General features: G+C 34.2%; 2 protein-coding genes and 1 non-coding gene across 4 annotated transcripts; 2 read left to right on the top strand and 1 right to left on the bottom strand.

Moving 5' to 3' along the window:
* The first annotated feature begins 253 nt into the window (after positions 1-253).
* Positions 254-8349, top strand: LOC132182411 (uncharacterized protein At1g32220, chloroplastic-like). 2 transcript variants are annotated; one of them, XM_059595650.1, is made up of 10 exons: positions 254-445; positions 1972-2089; positions 2178-2266; positions 2603-2658; positions 2738-2793; positions 4657-4750; positions 6154-6233; positions 6712-6754; positions 7346-7437; positions 7864-8349. In XM_059595650.1, the coding sequence occupies exons 1-10, from the start codon at positions 396-398 to the stop codon at positions 8041-8043; spliced, it is 858 nt and encodes a 285-aa protein (XP_059451633.1). In that variant the 5' UTR covers positions 254-395; the 3' UTR covers positions 8044-8349. The 2 variants fall into 2 exon arrangements, with proteins under 2 accessions (XP_059451633.1, XP_059451632.1); XM_059595649.1 differs by having other exon boundaries at positions 7346-7449.
* On the top strand, positions 5272-5390 carry LOC132183525 (5S ribosomal RNA). The gene has a single exon (XR_009440483.1). It is a non-coding gene; the product is annotated as a 5S ribosomal RNA (ribosomal RNA).
* Positions 8350-12550: 4201 nt separating the features above from the next.
* LOC132182988 (stress-induced protein KIN1-like) lies at positions 12551-13317 on the bottom strand. Its single transcript, XM_059596374.1, has 3 exons — positions 13215-13317; positions 13037-13105; positions 12551-12832 (listed from the first exon to the last, which is right to left on the bottom strand). Exons 1-3 carry the CDS (start codon positions 13269-13271, stop codon positions 12758-12760), a joined length of 201 nt encoding a protein of 66 aa, XP_059452357.1. The 5' UTR covers positions 13272-13317; the 3' UTR covers positions 12551-12757.
* Positions 13318-18834: the final 5517 nt, after the last annotated feature.

The raw sequence follows: 18834 nt of genomic DNA, 5'->3' as shown, positions 1-18834 counted from the left end.
TGGATTTTTTAGATTGCATTTTAAAAAAATTGTTATTTGAAAACGCAGATAATTTTATATTTTTAAATATTATAATTTTGCCAAATATTTGGCTGAGTTTTTAAAAAACATAGCTATTTTTAAATTGGTTTTTTTTTTTTTTTCTTTTTCTTGAGCACTTAGAAAAAAAATCACAAGAGACGTTCTCATGGACCCCACAGAACCTAATATCACACGGGCGTTTGGGTAGAGACTTGTCAATATTACGTGCCATGGAAGTTTAGTTTAGTTTCCCTTGTTCCCCCAAAAACGGAGCCAAAACCCAAATGCTGCTTTATGCTTATTGAAGCTAAAAGAGACTTCAGAGTTTTCCTGCGTAACATCTCATTCCTCAAACGCAAACTAAACTGAATAAAATGATCATGTCACGTCTGCTTCGTTCACACTCCTCGTTCCCCGGCCTACAGTAAGTGCTTCATAGCGGAGACATTTAATCACCCAGTTGTGGTTTTGATAATACAATAAGTTGTATTGATTTTTTTTCTTGTATTCTCATCTGGGTTTTGCTCAATTTCTTGAATTATAGTTGGCGGATTAGTTATCTGTGATTGGTTTGGCAAAATATGCTATTTTCGTTACATGGGTTTGTCTGACACTGTTGAATTAAATGACAATGTGCAAGACATTTTAGTACTTTTGTTGTGAATGTACTAATGCTGCGTTCGTTTGGGCTTGATTCATTTTTGTTTAATTGTTCTTTTTTTTTTTTTTTAAACCGTTTTCATACTCTAGCTTGGGAGATCAACGATAATGAGGTTTTATATTGTCATGAATTATTCTCAGCTATTGTTGTTATTTTACCATTAGTGCATTCTACTTCTGCTTCTTCTACTTATTCTATTAATACTATAGTTGCTGTTGCGACTAATGGTAGTAACAACAACAACGTTATGATTCTTCTGCATTCTACTTCTTCTATTGTTAGAATATTAATAATGAATTTAATTTTCTATCGGCTTAAACTTTTTGAATAAGTGGTGATTTAACAGCTATTAACGTTATGATTATTATCACCCTCTCTTCCTTTTCCTACTCTTTTGCTTGGCAACTTTTGAAATTGAAATCTACTGCAACTCCACATCCCCACCTCAACTGTTTATTACCTTAGCTGAGGCCCTAGAGCAGCTATTAAAGTTATGATTATTATCACTCTCTCTTCCTTTTCCTGCTCTTTTGTTAGGCAACTTTTGAAATTGAAATCTACTGCAACCCACGTCCCCACCTCAACTGTTTATTACCTTAGCTGAGGCAGAGGCCCTAGAGCAACTACTGCTATTACTCCACATATTGTCCCAAAACTATTTGCAAATTTTGTTGCCAAAATATCCTGTCACTCTCCTTCCTGATGTCTTCATTCTACTTTTTAAATTGATTTCTAAAGTTTGGAAATCTTTCTTGCCCTAAATTGTTTTGAATTTTATACATAATGAGAGATACATTGCAGTGACACAATCATTACATTTTCTTATTTGTTAGAATATTGATTAAGTGATTAAATTTACCATTTCCTAATAGTTTAAGCTTTTGGGATAAGTGTTGATTTTAACATGATATCCGAATTGAGATTTTGAGTTCAAACCTTGACTCTTTAGTTTACCCCTCATTTTAGTTAAAATTTCACATATTGGACTTCACTTGTTAAGTGGAAGTCTAAGCCTACACGTGAGAGGGGATGTTAGAACATTAATTACATGATTAAATTCATTGTTTCCTATCAGTTTAAGCTTTTGGGATAAGTTTGATTTTAACATTCTTTATTCTCTCTCTCTCACATAAAGTTTACATGATTTTATGAGTGTTGTAGTCTAGAGAATGGAGATCTTAAAAAATGTACCTTATTTTAGATGCCATTCCATTATGCCATCATTGCTACTTAAATGTGGAAGTAAAGATGGATTTCCTAATGCCATAGTTATTTCTGCTATGAGACAGTTTGATGACCATGTCCAAAAATGGAAGACTATTCTCAACAGATTCAAATATGGTAGGTGAATCCTTGAAAGCTGAGGTAGCAGAGACAGTAACGGTCACGCCACCTCCAACAGAGAAGGTAAGTTGACATGTCGTTCACTTAAAAGTGGTTAATTTTCATTTAATCTAATAGACTCTCTGCTTTCTGACTCTTGCGTTTTATTAAGCTACTTGTTTTGGGTGGAAATGGATTTGTTGGTTCACACATATGTAGAGAAGCTATGGAGCATGGTTTGACTGTATCTAGCCTTAGCAGGTACTCTTTTTTTCACAAGATATCTATAAAGACCCATTGTTTATTTCAATATCTATAAACTTAAGTTATATGTATTTCATATACTTTTGAAAATACATCGACATTGAAAATCAATGTTATTTGCAAGCATTTCCTAATATGCCTATTTTAAGTTTAGTTTAGTTTTTTTTTTTCAGGAAAAAAAAAAAAAAAAAAAAAATTTATTGGAAAGTTGATGTAATACTTGATCTTCAGCTGGATGCTTGTATCCTGCACTGGTGTCATGTGTTTTTGTAAACACACATATGTAAATGTATATAAATTGAACTTGTTTGCTTATTTTTCCTACATTATTAGGTCTGGGAGGTCATCTGTACATGATTCTTGGGCTGACAGCGTGGTCTGGCATCAAGGTTTTTGGATAGTTGTTATAAGTTTTTTGGCTGTTCAAATTGTTAAATATGAAGTGTAAAGTACTTTCTTCAATTACAGGAGATCTGCTGTCACCTGATTCAATGAAGCATGCAATGAATGGAGTGACCTCTGTGGTATGATATCTGTAACTAATACTTTTGTGACTTTCCTTACATACAAATAAGATCAGGGTTACTTTCCTTACAGAAAAATATTACCACCATAGAATGAAACCCAATAGAATTGATTTGGGTTTTGTATGGTTCTCCATCTCGAACATGCAATATTGCCAATCATCTTTTTTATGGAATAATGCTGCTTCATTTGTCTCCAAGGATGGCACTCCTCTTTAACTTATTTTGGCTTGCTTTAAATAGTGGGAAGCTAATAAATAAAGGCTGTAACGAATCACAAGTACAAAGAAACCATACCAAAGAATAACTGTGAAAATTCGCCCAATGACCCCAAACAACACCCAGAGAAGAGTGAATAGGTGTTTTACAATAATCACTACCAATTAAAATTCCACGACCACACACGATATCACCAATATCACCAAAATTATGTAAAGCAATAAACACATTACACACAACAATTTTGGTGACAAAGTAGAGACCTTTTGAAGTACTCTTCAAAAGTAAAATAACTTTAGGACGGCCAAACACAGTAAACTTTTCTACTATAGAAGAATTAAATTATACAGTATATACTTACAAAACCTTTGTGATCAAACTTGGTGTGTACCCCAACAAATGACCCGTTTGTTTCTACCACAGTAGCTCTAGAACTCTCTGGCCAATTCTTCTATCAAGCTTCCTCTTGCATCTCGAAACTCCGGTGGTTGAAGGTTTTGTTTTTGTTTGTGTGGTTTCACAAAATCTATGAGAGGTTAGACAATGAAAGCATAAAGGTTCTAAGGTTCTCTCCAAGAGCACAAAATAATGGCCTCAATGTCTCCTGAAAATTGTGCATAAGGATGCTTATATATGCCCCAAGAAAATATAGACTTTTGATTTAAGTTGGTTTTTGAAACACACAATTATAGGCAGTGGCGTTTGAATGGGTTAGTGACGTGTTCGGACGTGAGCTAACGTTTCACGTTTCTTAGCTGGCAGCGTTCAAATGTGGTGCGATCGGCACTGCAACTAAGTGTCTCAGACTAAGCTTGAAACCACAGGCATTCAAGCCCTATGTGGTCAATCTTGCTAACAAAAGTTTCTGTGAAACCTTTAGAAAAGATCGCGTTCGAATGTTCCACGACTGTGTCTCTTTTTTGTCAATTCTCATCCGAACATTGTGTGATCACCTCTAGGATCGAGCTTCTCCGGTAGCTTAAATTTTTGCTTCTGAAGAACCTCCTTTTGAATGTACTGCTATCAGGACTGCGACTGGAGCTCTCAGATCTGGAGATCTAAGGTGCCCAAAGATCGTGTCTAAGCGGCAGCCTTTTATCTTCAAGTTTAACCCAGTTTTGAAGCCTCGTCTTAGAACAACCTCAACCATGGGACTCGAAACTTGCAACAAAAATTGACACAGAATATGCCAACAACAGTAAACCTAACAAATTGTATGTTTTAAAGGCCCAAAAAATTAATATCAATATATTTTCTCTCTTTCCATATCTACACAGATTGTTATAGCGATCTCTTTTATGTTCTTTGACTTATATGAAAGGTACAATGCTTTAACTTTATGCATGCCATATTGGGTTTCATATTATGTAATGGATGCTGGGGCTGATCATGTGCTTATACTTCTCTAGGAGGGTTTAGGGGGGATATTTTGGATGTTTATTGTCTTGGTATATTCTTGATTTTTCAATAATTTTGAAAAGATCACGACTCTTCTGATTTACCATGGAAAGGGTTGTGCTGGTTTTCCATACATTGCAATCTTGGATTCTAGAAGTACGTCTTAAATGTTTGTCCCTTATAGTTGACTTTAATCAAATCTGGTTCTTTGATCGCGGTACTCACAATTTAATTTGAACTTTATAGATCTCTTGTGTTGGAGGTTTTGGCTCAAACTCTCATATGCATAGGATCAATGGAACTGCAAATATAAATGCTATTAAAGCTGCTGCTGAGCAATGTAAGCAATAACTTTGTATCCAATTTCTTCTCTTTTTAGTAATTGCATGTGCTACTTTTTCAGCTGTTGCCTCTAAGTGTTATTCTATCATAAATGTTAAAGGAATTTGTAAACTTAGCCTGATTACGATTAGAAAAAGAAACTGCAAAGAAAGTGCAGAAGGAAAAGAGTGCTCTAGTTACAGGGAAAAATAGGCATTTTAGATAGTTTATGAAGTACCAGCTGAATCTTGTGTTTTCCAAACTTCCCTTGTGTTTTTAGCAGAGCAGAATGCTTTAATATCTAACTGTGCTGTCTTTAGCATTTTATGTAGGTATTCATGGCCCTGAAATAGATTTCTTGCTGGCCCACCATATCACCATATGATTTGCAAAATTTGCTGTAGTTTATTTTATAAACTCCTTACTGTGTTTTATTTTTTTATTTTATTTTTATATATATATATAAATAAATAAATGACAGGTAAGTGGTTATGTGTATACTAAATTTATGTATTTCTATGATTTCCATTTCCCAAAAGAGGGTGCGATCATACCAGCACTAATGCACCGGATCCCATTAGAACTCCGCAGTTAAGCATGCTTGGGCGAGAGTAGTTCTAAGATGGGTGACCTCCTGGGAAGTCCTCGTGTTGCACCCCTCATTTATACTTATCAAAAAAATTTCCCAAAAGGGAATTTTTTTTCATTTGCAAATGACTTTATATATGTTTTAACATAGTCAATCCTGTATGAATTTCTAGTCAATTTATGTTTGCATGCCTAGTTAGGCTGAGTAGCTACATGTTCAAGCTTGGTTCATTTTTCAAAAAGATTTGAAACTATGGCTCCACTTCGATTGTCGACTAAATAAAATTGAGGCTACTTAGTTGTGAAATGCATCCTAATCTGATCTTGGATTGTTTGTCAAAAGGTGGAACTATTGTTCAATCTTCTTCTGTGAAATGCACCTCAGTAAGATATTGGTTTGCAGCCTAATTTATTTGAGTTGGTTTACTTTTTATGTTTCTATAACATTAAGAACGAGAAGGTCTTATCAAGAACTTATAACTTGCCTCATATCTTTCCTTTTTGTTCAACACTCTGGAATTTTTATTCATGAGTTATTTGTGACTGTTGAAGTTAATATCATCGACGTCATGGCAGAATAATTGATTTCCTTTCTCTCAATCAACTTATGTGACAAAACTGGTTTCAGTGTGTGTTGTCTGCATCATTTACTAGATAACTTTTATCCTTCCTGCAAACTGTTTATAATTGGTTATCTGGAGTGAAAGGTTTATAATATGTTCAAAGAGAAAAAAAAAAATCTTTTGTGTGTGAATACAAAGGCTTGTGTTGTTCGTTGTTATGGGTAGATAATGAGTACTTAGTCACCTGGCTTCTTATCTGCTTTGGCTTCAGGTGTAAAAAGATACATATACATCTCTGCCGCTGACTTTGGTTTGATAAATTACTTACTGAAAGGATATTATGAGGGGAAGGTACTTTCTTGCTTTTGTCATTTGTCTATCATCTTTAAATCGCTGAATGTCAATGATAATTGCCCCAAAAAATGTTGAATTGTTCAATTAAGCATTGTTAAATATGATCTATAGAAATCACCATGATTTCCTGCCTTCATACTTCACCTTTATAAAACTATCACTGAAGATTTTTCCTTCTAACATGAATTTTAACAATTTCATATATTGAAGATTTAGGTTAAGTACCTCTGTTAACTTGATGTGAACTGAGATTTACTAGGCAGATATACCTATATATTGTGGATACAGTATCTCATTGTCCCCATCCTTGCTTAATTGGTTGTAGGACCTATAAACGTAGCATTACATCTTGATATTATCAGAGGTTATGTGCTTGAAGTTCATATCTCATTTTGTAATACCTGAACATTTTAGTTTTTGTATCCTTTTAATCCCTTTTTCTGATGAAAATTTCTTTCTACCCAATCTGATGCAGAGGGCGACCGAAAAGGAGCTACTGACTAAATTCCCCTATGGAGGTCAAGCCCCTCACTCTCTGGCTTACACTCATGACATTTGAATTTATCTTATATAACATGGTCATGATTATAAGTTATAAAAGCTAAAACTGGAGAAGGTCAAGGTGTTACTCAATACCATCTGTAATAACCAGTTACTTGAGAACATCTTTCCTTATTTGCAAGGAATTGATTATGATTATAGGAAGAATCATTTCCTGAACATTTTGGTGCAAACAAAAAAATTAACCAAACTTTGGCTTGCTATGATCTGAACTCAGGTGTTTCCTAGGCTCCATTGCTTTGAACAAAACAGGGGATGGGTTGGAAGTTTGCTAGGGCTTTAAGAGAAAAGGATTTCAGCTAATTTCTCTGAGCCATGTATTATCCAATTTTCATGAAACCACATGATCTGCAATATTCCAAATTCTCAATCCTCGATAACTTATATATATATATATATATATATATATGCTGACTGGAAACTTCGGCAAGTGATGAGGCGTTTATAGTACTGTAAAATTGCTTGTTCTGACAGCTTTGGCAATTGATTGGTTGCAGTAGGTTAATGCTGAAAGAACCCCCCCTTTTTTTTTCTTTTTTAAAGAACAGGTGTAATTCTTCGGCCAGGTTTCATACATGGGACTCGCCAAGTTGGGCGCATGAAGTTGCCTTTAAGTTTAATTGGAGCTCCATTGGAGATGGTAAAAAATGTGGTTGTTTATTTCTTTCATTGATCTATAGCTGTTCACAATCCAATTTGTTTTTCACATTTTGTTCATATATGTTTTCTCATCATAGTGGAATCAATCAATGGTTGCCATACATAACAACAGCTAATGGCTAATGTTTGTACAGCATAGCCAGTCCACTTAGGTACCTTAAAAGGGTTTAATTTTTGATAAAAGTAAACGAATTTTGTTCATTTGTTCATTAAGATTAGAATGTGTACGCTGTTGGAATTTGTTCATTTTGCATCTTATATATGCACTTGTGTAGTTGTGTGCTTTGACAGCAGTCTTTCTGACAGGATAACTACATCATGTGCAAAACTCTTCATTATTGTTCAGGCCTTTGGTGATGGACTTTAATTCTTGTATTAATAGCTTTTTAATATGTATTACCTGCAGGTTCTGCGATATGCAAAAGCGCTAACCAGAATCCCTCTAGTTGGTCCACTTTTTACTTCTCCAGTCAATGTGACTTCAGTGGCAAAGGTTGCTGTAAGAGCTGCAATAGATCCATCATTCCCTCCTGGAATTCTTGACGTGTACGGTATACTACAATATGGAGAACAAAATTCAGCCTAACCATTGTTAGGTATCCAGAATCTTTTCCTCAAGTATAAGATCACTGCAACTGAGCTACCCATGTCTCTTAGTGGAATAGGGTTCTTAAATCTTGATGCTGCTCCTGATTGAGGCCGCTATCTCGTAAATTCTAATTGATACATTTTTTGAGATGTTTATGTTGATGAAGCAATAATATGTGTCAGTTTGGCACATTGGTATTTTTTTTTTTTTTCCTTTTCATTATTCATTGTTTCAAATTGATTCTAGATTATTGGTTAGTGGTGAATGACATTTTGATAGTATTACTTTTTCTTTTGAGGTCAAGTACTGAAGCAAATTTTTGCTCTCAAATGTTTACTAATCAATGCCTTGTTTGATGAAACTTGGAGTTGGAACCATTCCTTGTTGAGTAGTTAATACAGATATTCCTGCCCCAGGAATTCATAGAGAAGTAAATGATGCTGATGAGAAGGAAAGAAGCTATCACAGTAAGTATGCCTGATTCCAGACGATGGGAAAGTGAAAATCTATATATAATAGGAAAGAATTTTTACTATTAACTGTATAGTAGGAAAATCTATACAATAGAAGAGAGATTATTTCATGAAATTCATCAACTTTAATAATTCTTATTTTGCTATATTCCTGCAACCAATATGCATCCTTTCAAATTCAAATAGCTACCAGCCTTCTCGTACCATGTTGGTCTGTTGCATGTGTTGCCTCCCCTACATTATATAGAGTTGAAAATCTTCTGAAGATTAAAATGAAGGAATGGTGGAGGGCTCCAAAAATATGTTGAGCACTCAAATTTGAGTTTGCTATTGAATGGAAGCATTATGATTTTGATCCAAAATGATAGAAAATTTTGAAGCATTGCAATTAATTGCACTTAAGAAAGCATTATATACCTCTCTCACAGGAACTGCTCTTGAATTCACAGCTGCATAAATTTTGGTCAATTATTGTTGTGGATTGCAATGTTAACATGCACGTATATGTTCAATCAATTACAATGGACAGGCCATCGGATTGTTGACAGAGATATTAATCTAAGAAACATTGTGCTGCTTGTGCATGATCTTCTCCATATGCATGGGTTAAAAAAAAAAACTCTGTAAAAGAGCTCCCTTAATTGGTTCAAGTGACAAATTTGATCACAATCAGATCAATAAGTGGAAGATTTATTAAAGAAAGTGCAAAGTACAAGAAAAACAAAAATTCATAAATCAAAAGTCAAAAGCACAAAATTTATGTTGAGGAGAATCTTGGGTCTTCAATAGTGATTCGATTGATGAAAAAAAAGAGAGAGTTTTAGTTCTCTCCCTCAATGACCTTCATTAGTTTCATTTGTTTGCACCAAGTGTATTCTTAACAGCATCAACAGCCCCTTGCGCCTTCGTTTTCATCTGCTCACCACTCTGCAAATAGAGCGTCATATGTAAGTAATTATCAACAAAATGAGGCTTAAACATGCCAGCAGGTTGTGTTAATACAATTAAATAAGTTTTTCTAGTCAAATCGAAAAATATTTCGGTCTGACGATTATTTTTCGTCACACCAAACACCGAAAAATACATAAAACATATTCCAAAAACCATTGTATGCTGGAACAAAAGGACCATTAATTGTTGAACCTCTTGGCCTGATTGCTTGGCACCTTGGGCAGCATTGCCTGCCTTGTCCATCATGCCGCTTGCCTTTTCCTGGAATTCAAAACATGCATATTAACATCATATATGAAGGGATCCATCTGTCTTAGATGTATGATGCATACGCATGATACATGCATGGAACATGTAGTAGTATAATTCACCTCAGCTTGGCCCTTGGTCTGGCCAGCTTGGTAACTCGCATTCTGGGATTGGTCCATCTTAATTAGTCTTTGTTTGGAACAAAAACAAACTCACAAAGCAACTATCTGAGCTGTGAAATACTAAGTTAAACTTAACTGGGTGATGGATGCTGCTCACAATGAATGTGAGGGCAATTTTAATTTATAGGATTTTCAAGCCAATGCATTGCTCTGCACGTGTATGCTTGTTGGGCATTAATTTTGGCCTTTGGACCAGGAGGCATGAGCTGCTTTTGATGAGAATTATCATTCGATTCCAAGTTTGTTACTATTTTTGAGGGATATATGGAGTTTTTTTCTTTGAGAAAATTTAGTTTTTGATTAGAGAAAAGTAAATATTATTGAGTTTTTGGATTTCCTCTTGGGGTAAATAGTTTATCGAGGCATTTCAGTATTTCTTTTGCAATGGTACATGCATAAAATTGAGACTAATTATAGCAATATCAAGTCACAATGATAACCTGCTTGTAAGTTGTAAGTTGTAATTTGGCCCCACACTAGGACATGGATGTAACCTGACATCATGCCTAGTCAAGGTCTTACTCTATCAGCGAACAACACCTAGCCAAAGGTCGTACCTTGTCAGTAGAAATCTTGCATAAGGAGAGAATATGTGATTATTTCGGGTACAATCATTATCACTACTAACATTTTAGCTCTCAGTCTCCCAACAATTAATCTTTCCACCCTTGCTAATTTAAATTATTGGAGGTTTTCTTGCTGACACTCCAGCAATTTTAAATTAAATACGATTTCCTTGGTATGAAAATATTAATAGATAAAGTTTTATTAACGTCTAAACAAAATAAAGAAGCAAATAAATACAAATCAAATCATATTGAGTAATTTAGAATAAACAACAGATTTAGTCCAGCTGAATTTTAGGATTTAATCAAATAAATACACAGTAGATTACTGAGTTTTTTTTAAAAATATAGCTTACTAAAGCTCGTGGCTCTAAATTTTTAGATTCATGTTTATGGAAATTTCCAAACATGATCTATAAGAGAAAATATATGATTTAATCAAAAAAAAAAAAAAAAAAAAAAGGAATCTTGGTAAAGCTCGTGGCTCTAAATTTTTCAAGATAGCATATGTTACTAAAACAAATTGGATCCAAAATTATTTATAAGAGAACATATTCTTTTTGGTCCCCAAGGATCAAAACCAATACAATGGTAAATACCCTTTACCCTCCCCTCAGGCGAAGTGTCCATCTTTTGCGTTTTGACGTATAATATTCAAAAAGTGACATTCAATTCCCTTAAAGTATATAATTGTGGCAAGTTAGGTCTTTCGTAATTTGTTTCCGTATTTTTAGCCAGAATGCCAGTCGTGTGATGCAATTGACCTTTTACAACTTGAACTCTAAAAAATGACCCCTAGAGGAGTGTAAAAAAAATATTTTAAAAAAGGTTAAATGAAAAATAATTTTTTTTTAAAGAAAAAAGGTGGCTCGAACGACGCTCCCTATAACCAACCTGAGGTGGAAACCACCCCCTATGTGATCAGATGGGGGTGGTTGATTTGGCTAGCTTGGAAGTAGCTTGACCACCCTTTTTTTTTTTTAAGGTTACAAATTGACATAATAATCAACGTGGTTCTACCATACTAACACTAATTAAATTTTTATTAATTATTAATTGACTTACATGATAAGTAGCAAGGGGCCATGTAGTCCCCAAATTTTTTTTAAAAAAGTCCTTAAAATTTCACCCCTAAATTTTTTAATTTTGCCCCCCCAAACTCCATTTACCCCTAAAGTTTTTAATTTTGTCCCCCCAAACTCCAAATGCTAGTTCCGCCTTTGATACGTAGGATTTAAATTATTGAGTCAATTTTGTAGGAATGAATAGTAAAAGTTGTAATTGTCGACCTTGTTTGGCAAAGCTTTTTTGCCTTCGTTATTATAGCAGAAAATGATTGATGTGGTATAAAGTTTTGAATTTTTTGTATGGAAATGTGAAAAGGTTTTGTTTTGTAGTACTTTTTTTTTTTTTTTTTAATTTGAATAGTAATAAAAAGTGAATAATATGATATAAAAAGTTAAAAAGTAAAAATATTTTGATGTTGATTTTTTTAAGGAAATGGTGCGTGAACAATGTTGATGGGATGAAAAGGATTCGGATCCCCTCAAATTTTTTAAAATATGAGATTCTCAAATTTTAAAATATGAGTCATTCATTACATCTAACAGTCCAAACAAATGTAGAGGTTTGTGTATTACAGGCAAGTGGATTTGGCATGTTCAAAAATAAAATTACTTGTCTCAGTAACACACAAACTTCTACATTTATTTGGACTGTTAGATGTAATGGAAAACTCACATTTTAAAATCTAAGAATCTCATATTTCAAAAAAATTGAGAGAATCAGACATACTTACAATAGAAGATATATTATTTCCTAAAATTCATTAAATTTTACTAAGTGTCTGATGCTAGCCACCAAATTGCCTGACATGTTAAGAGAATTCCCTCAGTGATGGGCTTTTGCTTCAACAGAAAAAGTGTTCTTCCCATATTATATCTTGCATTATTAGACGATTGGCAAATTACTCATTCCACATAGTATCAACCTAATTATTCTGCATGCTCTTTTGCCATAAATATCTGATCCTTCTCAGTTTTCATTGTGCTGCTTGTGCATGACCATCTCCGAATGCATGGGTAAAAAAAAAACTCTGTAAAAGAGCTCACTTAATTGATTCAAATGACAAATTGATCACAATCAGATCAATCAGAGCAAGAATTTAAGAAAGTGAAAAACAAAAATTCAAACAAAATTTATTTTGAGGAAAATCTTGGGTCTTCAACGGTGATTGATCGATGATAAAGAAAGAGGATTTTTGGTTCTCCTACGATGAGCTTCATTAGTTTCATTTGTTTGCACCAAGTGTACTCTTTACGGCATCAACAGCCCCTTGCGCCTTGGACTTCATCTGCTCACCACTCTGCAAATAGAACTCCATATGTAATGTAAGCAATTATCAACAAAACGAGGCTTAAACATGGAAGCAGGTTGTGTTAATACAATTAATTAAATAAGCTTTTTTAGTCAAATCAAAAATATTTTCGGTTTGACTATTATTTTTCCAAAAACCATTATATGCAGAAACAAAAGGAGCCTTAATTAGTAAAAACATTGATTGTTGAACCTCTTGGCATGATTGCTTGGCACCTTGGGCAGCATTGCCTGCCTTGTCCATCATGCCGCTTGCCTTTTCCTGGAATTCAAAACATGCATATCAACGTCATATATGTTCATACATGAATGGATCCATCTGTCTTAGATGTATGATACATGCATGCATGATGCATGTACGTACAACTCACCTCAGCTTGGCCCTTGGTCTGTCCAGCTTGGTAACTCGCATTCTGGGATTGGTCCATCTTAATTAGTCTCTGTTTGGAACAAAAAGAAACTCACAAAGCAACCGTTTGAGTTGTGAAACACTAAGTTAAACTTAATTGGGTGATGGATGCTGCTCACAATGAATGTGAGGAAAATTTTAATTTATAGGATTTTCAAGCCGATGCATTGCTCGATCTGCACGTGTATGCTTGTTGGGCATTAATTTTGGCCTCTGGATCAGGAGCCAGGAGCTGCTTTTGATGAGACTTATCATTCAATTCAAAGTTTGTTACGATTTTTGTGGGATATATAGACTTTTTCTTTGAGATAATTTGGTTTTTGATTAGAAAAAAGTAAATGTTATTGGATTTTTCCTTTTCCTCTTGAGTTAAGTAGCTTATCAGGGTATTTTAGTATTTCTTTTGCATGTACCGTAAAATCGGGACTAATTATAGCAATATCAAGTCACGAATAATAAAAAAAGTCACGATGACAACTTTCTAGTAAGTCATAGTAGCGAACGACACCTAACCAAAGGTTATACCCTGTTAGTGGAAACCTCGTATAACAAGAAGACATGTGATTATTTCAAGTACAATCATACAATCATTCTCACTAGTAACATTTTAGCTCCCACTTCGAAAGCAATTAACCTTTTCACTCTTGCTAACTCAATCATTGGAGGTTTTCATGCTAACAGTACCCCCCCATCAATTTTAAATCAAATAGGATTTCTTTGATATGCAAATATTAATAGGTAAAGTTTTATTAATTTTCAAACCAAATAAGGAAACAAATAAATACAAATCAAATCACTTTGAGTAATTTAGAATAAACAACAAATTTAGTCCATCTGAATTTCCTCAAGCATAAGATCCCTGCAACTGAGCTACCCATGTCTCTGAGTGGAATAGGGTTCTTAAATCTTGATGCGCGCTCCGGATTAAGGCCACTATCTCTTAAATTCTAATTGATACATTTTTTTTGAGATATTGATACACTTTTTGAGATGTTTATGTCGATGACATTTTAATAGTGTGAATGACATTTGGATAGTGTTACTTTTTCTTTTGAGGTCAATTACTTTTTTTTGACATGTCCACATAAGGGAAGAGAAAGGGGGGATTCGAACTAGTAACCTCCGCTTAATAAGGCGTGGTCCAGAGCTAAATTAAGCTACCTCTTGAGGACTTTGAGGTCAATTACTGAAGCAAATGCTTGCTCTCAAATGCTTACTAATCAATGCCTTGTTTGATGAAACTTGGAGTTGGAACCATTCCTTGTTTAGTAGTTAATGGCAGATATTCCTCCCCCAGGAATTCGCAAAAAAAGTAAATGATGCTAATGAGAAGGAAAGAAGCTATCATAATAAGAGTATGTTTGGAATTGTGTTAGAGAGTTATTAAAAAGTACTTTTAGTACTTAAAAAATTGTGCTAAACAAAAGCTGACATATTTGATAAAAAAAATTTAAAAGTAATTTTTTTTTTTTTTTTTCACTTTAAAAATGGCCAAAACGTACTTTTTGACTTAAAAACTCTATCTCTCAATCACAATCCAAAATATGCTCCAAGTATGTTTGATTCCAGACAAAGGGAAAGTGAAAATCTATATAATAGGAAAGAATTTTTGCTATTAACTATATAATAGGAAAATCTATATAATAGAAGAATTATTTCCTAAAATTCACTAACTCTAATAATTCTTATTTTGCTCTATGTCTGCAACCAATATGTTTATAATTGTCTGATGCTGGTCATCAAATTGCCTGACATGCTAAGAGAATTCCCCTTCAGTGATGGGCTTTGAAAATATAGAGTTGAAAATCTTCTATATTTTATGGCATTGATCCACTACAAAAAAAACCATTGGATTAGTGACGTGTCTACATTAGACCTCTTTTTTTTTTTTTTTGTCACATCACCAAATGGTGACATGGCAGTTATTGACACGTTGCTATAGAGAATTCCCATTTCAGTGATGGGATCTTAAATCTTGATGTTGTACCATGTTGGTCAGTGGCATGTGTTGCCTCCCCTACATTATATAGAGTTGAAAATCTTCTTGAGATTAAAATGAAGGAATGGTGGAGGGCTCTGAAAATATGGTGAGCACTCAAATCTGAGTTTCCTGTTGAATGGAAGCATTATGATTTTGATCCAAAATGATAGAAAATTGCACTTAATTTCACTTAAGAAGCATTACAACTCTCTCACAGGAACTGTTCTTGAATTCACAGCTGCATAATTACTTTTGGTCATGTATTCAATTATTGTTTTGGATTGCAATGTTAACATGCATGTATATATATGTTCGGGAAAACTTACTTATTACCCTTGATCTTTTATCATTTTTACAATCATACCTTTAAACTTTATAAAGTGTCAATTTGGAGTTACCATCTTTCAAAAACTTGCAATGATTACGAAAATGATGAAAGATCATGAGCGGTAACTGAAGTTTTCCTTGTACGTTCAATTAATTACAATGGATAGGCCTACCCAATTATTGATAGAGATATTAATCTAGAAACATTGTGCATGACAAATTTGATCACAATCAGATCAATAAGAGCAAGAATTATTAAAGAAAGTGCGAAGTACAAGAAAAACAAAAATTCATAAATCAAAAGGCAAAAGCACAAAATTTATGTGGAAGAGAATCTTGAGTTTTCAACAGTGATTCGAATATTGATGATAAAGAAAGAGAGTTTTGGTTCTTCCTCGAAGAGCTTCATTAGTTTCATTTGTTTACACCAAGTGTATCCTTAACAGCATCAACAGCCCCTTGTGCCTTCGATTTCATCTGCTCACCACTCTGCAAAAAGAACTCCAATTAAATAAGCTTTTCTGGAAATATTTTCGGTTTCATTATTACTTTTCGCTACATCAAACACCAAAAGATACGAAAAACATTTTTCAAAAACCATTGTATGCCGAAACAAAAGAAGCCTTAATTAGTTAAAACATTAATTGTTGAACCTCTTGGCATGATTGCTTGGCACCTTGGGCAGCATTGCCTGCCTTGTCCATCATGCCGCTTGTCTTTTCCTGGAATTCAAAACATGCATATCAGCATCATATATGTTCATATATGAAGGGATCCATCTGTCTTAGATGTATGATGCATACGCATGATACATGCATGGAACACGTAATAGTATAACTCACCTCAGCTTGGCCCTTGGTCTGGCCAGCTTGGTAACTCGCATTCTGGGATTGGTCCATCTTAATTAGTCTTTGTTTGGAACAAAAACAAACTCACAAAGCAACTGTCGGAGACTGTGAAAAACTAAGTTAAACTTAATTGGAAGATGGATGCTGCTCACAGTGAATGTGAGGGAAATTTTAATTTATAGGATTTTCAAGCCAATGCATTGCTATGCACGTGTATGCTTGTTGGGCATTAATTTTGGCCTTCGGACTAGAAGGCAGGAGCTGCTTTTGATGAGACTTATCATTCAATTCAAAGTTTGTTACGATTTTTGAGGGATATATAGACTTTTTCTTTGAGATAATTTGGTTTTTGATTAGAAAAAAGTAAATGTTATCGGATTTTTCCTCTCTCTCTTGGGGTAAATAGCTTAACGAGGCATTTCGGTATTTCTTCTGCATTTGTACATGCACAAAATTAGGACTAGTTAGCAATATTAAGTCACGATGACAACCTGCTAGTAAGTTGTAAGTTGTAATTTGGCACCACGCTAGGACAGTGATGTAATCTGACGTCATGATTGGTCAAGATTGTACCCTATGAGCGTATAACACTTAGTCAAAGGTCGTACCCTGTTAGTGGAAATCTCGTATAAAGAGAGGACATGCGATTATTTCGGATACAATCATTCTCACTACTAAGATTTTAGCTCTCACTCTCGAAGTAATTAACCTTTCCATCCTTGGATCCAAACATGATTTATAAGAGAAAATATATGATTTAAAGGAACAAATAAATTGAAGTAGAAGTAGATTACGAAATTTTAAAAAAGGAAAAGAAAGGAATCTTGTTAAAGCGTGTGGCTCTAAATTTTTCAGGTTCATGTTTATAAAAAGATAGCATATGTTTCTAAAACAAATTGGATCCAAACATTGTTTATAAAGAGAAAATATTCTTTTTGGGTCCACGGATCGAAACTAATACAATGAAAAATACTCTTTACCCTCCCCTCATGAAGTAGTCATCTTTTGCGTTTTAACATCCAATATTTAAAAAGTGACAGTCGATTCCCTTGAAGTATATAAATATTGTGGCAAATTAGATCATTCATCACTTTTGTCCATATTTTTGGACGGAATGCCAATCACATACGATGCAAGTGACTTTTTACAACCTAAACTCTAAAAAATACCCATACAAGTGTAAAAAAAAAAAAGGGGGTTGGCTTGAACACGTCGTATGACCAACTTGGGCAGGAACGGAACCAGAAACTATTATGGGTAGGAGCCGAGGGTAAAAAAAAAAAAATTCTCCTAAGGGCCAATATCTTATAATTATTTTTGTACTATATATATATATATAATTTTTTGTTCTTAAGATTTGAGGCAAGGCCATAGCCTATGCCAATCCCCCCCTCCCTTTGTCCCTCTACTTGGGGATGGCCAAAACCATCTTCCATGCCGTGGTCAAATGGAGGTGGCCAATTTGCCCAATTGGCAGCTTGTCCACACATTTTTTTTTTTTTTTTTTTTTTTTGGGAGTTACAAATCAACATAATAATCAAAGTGGTTCTACCATACTAACACTAATTAAATTTTTATTAATTATTTAATGATTAATGAGATAAGTAGCATTTAAATTAGTAAGCCTAATTTGTAAAACTTATAGTAAAAATGATAAATGATAGAATTTATTTATTTTTTAATAATTTTTATAATAAATAAATGAATTAACCATTAAATTTGTATGAGTTTACAAATTTAATAATTAATCTATTAAGTTTATAGATAAGATAAGAAAGGATGAAAAAAAAAAATGTTGATGCTGTCTCTTTCCCAAGATCACTATCAACCCTCCATATTCCGTGAAGCCACGTATGATCCTGTCTATCTTAAAACCACTAGCACTGGACGAGGTCACGGCCCCCAATGAGGCGCGTAGCATTTCACTACCCATATCTCTCCTCCTTCCGATAACCGATCAGTGATCGCACCCGGCACCCCACTCGCACTCGCCCCGCAAAATCCGCGCTTGTAACCACGTAGGTAAGAAAGCGCGTAAATCTATATAAGATCCACGCTGGGCTTCAAATTCTGACAACTCGATTGGTCCACCAAATGCCATCTCACACTTCTCCGAACTAAGCTGGCACTTATCTAGTGCACCCACCACCAACAAAGCCTTTCCATAACTCCCTCTAATCCGACCTACCTCTCTATATATGCCTCTCATTTTTTTCTTTCTATGCTTCGAAATTCACAAGATATTAAACACTAAATTATAATTTTAAAGACCACAGTCCTCTTGTGCAAATCATAATCATATACCTCTGAATTTTCAAATGTTAGCATTTTTTTTTTTTATCATTCTCAATCAATCTTATATATACGAGTTCCCAATAGGTAGTTCAATCGGTTAGAACCACACCTAATGAAGCGGAATTCACTAG

Source organism: Corylus avellana, chromosome ca5 (assembly GCF_901000735.1).
Source record: "Corylus avellana chromosome ca5, CavTom2PMs-1.0".
NCBI classification, from domain to species: Eukaryota; Viridiplantae; Streptophyta; class Magnoliopsida; order Fagales; family Betulaceae; genus Corylus; species Corylus avellana.
Note: the sequence above shows the minus strand (reverse complement) of the source record. Positions and strands in the feature narration are given on the sequence as shown.